The sequence below is a fragment of the Mandrillus leucophaeus genome, unplaced genomic scaffold (assembly GCF_000951045.1).
Source record: "Mandrillus leucophaeus isolate KB7577 unplaced genomic scaffold, Mleu.le_1.0 Scaffold1266, whole genome shotgun sequence".
NCBI classification, from domain to species: domain Eukaryota; kingdom Metazoa; phylum Chordata; class Mammalia; order Primates; family Cercopithecidae; genus Mandrillus; species Mandrillus leucophaeus.
Genome location: NW_012101054.1, coordinates 267549 through 273068, shown reverse-complemented (window position 1 = coordinate 273068; position 5520 = coordinate 267549). Strand labels below are relative to the sequence as shown.

Sequence of the window (5520 nt, the reverse complement as noted above, 5' to 3'; positions counted from 1 at the left end):
AACATTGAGATGACTTTTTCAGGATAGTAAATGTATATTTTACTTATGATATTTTCGACTCATAATGATTTTATCAGGCTGAAATCCATCATAAATCGAGAAGCCTCTCAATCATTTTCCTCAGAGGCTATACAATTTCATTTTGGCTCTGGCTATACTTTTATCATTTTAGCTCTTACACTTAGGTCATTGATTTATTTTGACTTAATTGTGCTGTAAAGTAAGCATCCAATTTCAATGTTTTGAATGTAGTTATCCAGTTTTTCAAACACGGTTTATTGAAAACACTGTCCCTTCCCAATTGAGTAAACTCAGTTCCCTTTCCAAAAATATATTGCTCTTTATAGGAGAGTCTATTTCTTGACTCTATTTTCTTCCTCCTCCTCCCCTCCTCCCCTCCTCCCCCTCCTCCTCCTCCTCCTTCTTCTTCTTGTTCTTCCTCTTCCTCCTCCTCTTCTTGTTTGAGACACAGTCTCACTCTGTCACCCAAGTGGGAATGTGGGGCTACAATCTTGGCTCACTGCAACCTTGGCGTCCTGGGCTCAAGCAATCCTCCCACCTCAGTCTCCCCAGGTAGCTGGGACTACTGGTGTGAACCACCTCCCCTGGCTAATTTTTGTATTTCTTGTAGAAACAGAATTTTTCCATTTTGGTTGGTCTCAATGTTATGAGCTCAAGCAGTCTGCCTGCCTCAGCCTCCCAACGAGCTGGGATTACAGGTGTGAACAAACACACTTGACCTCTCCTTTCTTCTATTGGTATACATGCCTGGTTTTATAACAATGCCATACTGTTTTGATTACTGTAGATTTTGGAAGTGGAACAAGACAAGGATGCCCACTCTCACCATTCCCAGCCAGAGCAATCAGACAAGAGAAAGAAATAAAGGGCATCCATATTGGTAAACAGGAAGTCAAACTGTTGCTGTTTGCTGATGATATGATTGTTTACCTAGAAAACCCTAAAGACTCCCCCAGAAAGCTCCTAGAACTAATAAAGGAATTCAGCCAAGTTTCAGGATACAAAATTAATTTACATAAATCAGTAGCTCTCCTATTCACCAACAGCAGCCAAGCAGAGATTCTAAGCATTAGGGAAGCAAAGACACAGAATACACATCCTACTGGTGAGAGCTTGAGCAGAGGCATGGAAGCTAAAATGAAATTGGCATATAGATATTCAGATATCTATATCTAGGGTCTGCGGTAACTTGAGAATTGTGAAACTGAATGAGGAGGCAAAAGAGAATGAACATTTAGTGGTGGCAGACATTAAAAGCCAAGACTGTGAGTTACATTTTGTGAAAAGGGTACCTAACATAATAATTCATTCTACATTTCAAAATAGAAGAACCAAATAATGATGTCTGACTTAGAGAAAGTTTGACTTGGAATTATTATGCAAAGACAATTCAAGAAGGAAATAAAAGTTCCTCCAAATGAGTGACAGGCTGCTGCAGCTTTAGAAGTAAGTCTTACACAATAAGTGTAGAAAAATATCCAGAAACCGTAATGCTAATTTATTCATAATAAGATCCAAACATATGCATTTAACTTACCTTTCCATGCATTTGTTTTAAGCATAACATATAATCTTGATTACATCTGAGTCTGTGTTCGACATAAAATATTCCTATCCTTTTGAAGTTGTAAGACAAATGATTTTTCCCGTAAATGTATATATTTCCTAGAAAAAATTTTGGTTATAAATATTTGTCTCATCAAATATTAATCTCTGGATAGAAAATACGATTTTTTTTCTAAATACGAAAGATTAGTTTGTCATTTAAGAGTTATAAATTTGTATAAATAATTCACAGTCTAACTAAAGATTTTTAAAATAATTGGCTTACTATTCCATAAGCAGTCCCCTCTTATCCACTGTTTTGCTTTCCATGGTTTCTCCTGTGATCAACTGCAGTCGGAAAATATTGTGTGGAAAATGCCACAAATGAACACTTCATAAATTATAAATTGGTTTTCAGTCATAGCCCAGTGTTGCCTCATAGTGCCTACATTGTTCCCCTCACTTTATTTCATCGTGTAGACATTTTGTCTTCCCATGAAGCATTTTGTCATCACAAGAAAAATGAGCACAGTACAACGATGTATTTTGAGAAAAAGATAGGACCTGCATTTGCATAACTTTTTTTACAGTATATAGTTATAATTGTTCTATTTTATTTGTAGTTATTTTTGTTAATCTCATCTAATTTATAAGTTAAAATTTATAACATGTATTGATGGATATAAAAAATAGTGTATACAGGATTCAGTGTCAACTGCAATTTCAGGCATTCACTGGGGGCCTTGGAATGCAGCTCCTGCGGATAATGGGGAACTACTGTACTTGACTTACCCTTGTGTCTCCCTTCAGGAAGGATTGTATGAATGCCCCATGGAAAATTACAATCAAACGTTAACTGATTTCATCTTATTGGGGCTGTTTCCACCGACGAAATTTGGCCTCTTCCTCTTCATTCTCATTGTCCTCATTTTCCTAATGGCTCTAATTGGAAACCTATCCATGATTCTTCTCATCTTCTTGGACACCCATCTCCACACACCCATGTATTTCCTACTTAGTCAGCTCTCCCTCATCGACCTAAATTACATCTCTACCATTGTTCCTAAGATGGCTTCTGATTTTCTGCGTAGAAACAAGACTATCTCCTTCATTGGATGTGGGACTCAGAGTTTCTTCTTCATGACTTTCGCAGGTGCAGAAGCGCTGCTCCTGACATCAATGGCCTATGATCGTTATGTGGCCATTTGTTTTCCTCTCCACTATCCCATCCGTATGAGCAAAAGAATGTGTGTGCTGATGATAACAGGATCTTGGATGATAGGCTCCGTCAACTCTTGTGCTCACACGGTATATGCACTCCGTATCCCATATTGCAAGTCCAGAGCCATCAATCATTTTTTCTGTGATGTTCCAACTATGTTGACCCTAGCCTGTACAGACACCTGGGTCTATGAGTATACAGTGTTTCTGAGCAGCACCATCTTTCTTGTGTTTCCCTTCACTGGCATTGCGTGTTCCTATGGCCGGGTTCTCCTTGCTGTCTACCGCATGCACTCTGCAGAAGGGAGGAAGAAGGCCTATTCGACCTGCAGCACCCACCTCACTGTAGTGACTTTCTACTATGCACCCTTTGCTTATACCTATCTACGCCCAAGATCCCTGCGATCTCCAACAGAGGACAAGGTTCTGGCTGTTTTCTACACCATCCTCACCCCAATGCTCAACCCCATCATCTACAGCCTGAGAAACAAGGAGGTGATGGGGGCCCTGACACGAGTGATTCAGAAAATCTTCTCGGTGAAAATGTAGACATACGTTCTGTCTTAGAGTCAAAGCACTAGGTTCATATCATCTTAGCTATGTACAGCAGTGAAGAAAAACATTATTACATGCCCAGTGTGTCAAACAGAGATTAATCTAGAACATTTGTCTTTTAATTTAGTCTTGACATTATAGTTGCATATTCTAAGACATTTATTTTGTTTTTATTTGTGTTTCTTTTTATCAAAAGACAGATCATATATTTTCCACTAAATTGTAAGGGCATAGAATTTCATTATCATGTAGAAATCAAAACAATAACTGTCCAAAGGAATCATATCATTGAGCATAATAGTTATATGTTGATTATTTCCCATTATTATTAAAATAAGACAAAATAACAATAAATTATTTAAGACTACTGAATCTAATTGAATATCAAATAATATTTTATTTACTCTCAACTGGTGTCTCCTCTTTTTGCTAAAGTAATGATTTATAAAGAAATTTACCTCAGGATAAATACTTATGTCTGGGGTGAAGTCAGTTTGGCTTTAGTAAAACAACAATTTCTTTATAAGAGATTCTACAGAAGTTACCTTCTCTAGAACCTCTTAGATTACAGTTGACTTAGACTTAGTTGAGTGTGGAGTAGGTTATTTGAACCATTCCCCAGTCACATCACAACACACTCAATGGTTGTCTCTTGAGTAGCCACGGGTATTCTCATGCAAGACATTCTATCCTGAACAAATTTTTTTCTACTTACTCTTCTTCTAAATCAACAAGTCTGTAGATCTTGGATTGGGATCAACTCCTCTGCTGCACTATTTTTATACTTGCTTAGGCATGTGCCTAAAAGGATCAACATTATTTTCATAAAAGTTATCTGCTTAGGTCCATTCTCTGAGTGAAAGGCCATTGCTCTCCAGAAGAGCCCATTCCTGAGAAACTCTTTAATCTCTGAGGAGAGGAGGAAGAAGGAAGGTAGAATGAACAAGTAAGAGAAAAGCCCTGCATTTTACAATTTTCCATAATGTAACATTTTTCTATAATTATTTTTCCAAAGTTCTTTCTGTTGCTCTCAAATAGAATAATCTTCACTCTGGAAATATAATTAAAATGCATAAAAAGTATTTATTTGAAGAGTAACATCACGTGATCAGAAAATATATTTTCATTTAGTATTAATTTATTTTGTTTATTTTTTATGTTACTTTAAGTTCTGGCATATGTGAGCAGAACGTGCAGGTTTGTTACATAGGTTTACACGTGCCGTTGTGCTTTGCTGCACCTGTCAACCCACCATCTAGGTTTTAAGCCCCGTATGCTTTAGGTATTTGTCCTAATGCCCTCCCTCCCCTTGCCCAAGAATTTGTAATGATAGCCATTAAAATCTCAATGTAGAAAATTTTATATCTGATTTGAAAGAGAAAACTGTAGGCTTTAATATTATGTATCTAAAATGCTATTATAGCAATGTAAAATAAAATAGATGATAGATGATAGTGTAAAATGACTGTTAAATACAAGAAAATATGTATTCAATATTTACAACATTGAACTTATTTTTTCATTGTAAATAATATAAAACTACGTTTTGTCTTTACTTTTATAAAATGCATTTGTATTAAAATACACTGTGTATCCATTAAAAGTCATTTGACAAATATAAGTGTGTCTATGTAAAAAGTAGATTATAAACGTGTTTACCTCTGTAAATCTAACATTGTTTTAAAAAGAAAAGCCCCAGATTGTCCAAACCACAGCAGTGATGAATGCCTGATCTGCAGTTGACCCTTGAACAATGCAGACTTGAACTGTGCAGGCCACTTACACATGGATTTCCTTCTGCCTCCGCCACTCCTGAGACAGCAAGACCAACCTCTCCTCCTCTTCGAAGGGCATTCAAAGGTCCTGAATGTTTCATATTTTTTCACGTGGAACTTTCCTGGAGAGAATCCCAAGCATGGTTCACATTGGTTCTCACAAGCTGGGAAAAACTGGGAATGATTATGTTACTATGATTGTAGCCTTCCTGTGAAAGTCCCAGTTTCATTTCTTTCTGTCCTTCAATCCAGACTGGCTTTCAGACACAAAAAGAAAAATACTTCATGATCTCACTTATATATTGGGACTAAAAATAAACTGAATACAAAGAAACAGAGAGTAGAATGGTGGTTACTCAAAGTTAGTTTGTCTGAGAAACTGACTCGGTGCAGGATGCAGTGT

The 5520-nt window shown here is 36.8% G+C and overlaps 1 protein-coding gene across 1 annotated transcript; it reads left to right on the top strand.

Moving 5' to 3' along the window:
* The first annotated feature begins 2397 nt into the window (after positions 1-2397).
* On the top strand, positions 2398-3336 carry LOC105533608 (olfactory receptor 2L5). The gene has a single exon (XM_011972080.1). The coding sequence runs from the start codon at positions 2398-2400 to the stop codon at positions 3334-3336; it is 939 nt and encodes a 312-aa protein (XP_011827470.1).
* The last annotated feature ends 2184 nt before the right edge of the window (positions 3337-5520 follow it).

Bases quoted from the DNA above. Each gene is read 5' to 3' on its own strand.
- LOC105533608 (XM_011972080.1), top strand. From the start codon at position 2,398: ATGGAAAATTACAATCAAACGTTAACTGATTTCATCTTATTGGGGCTG.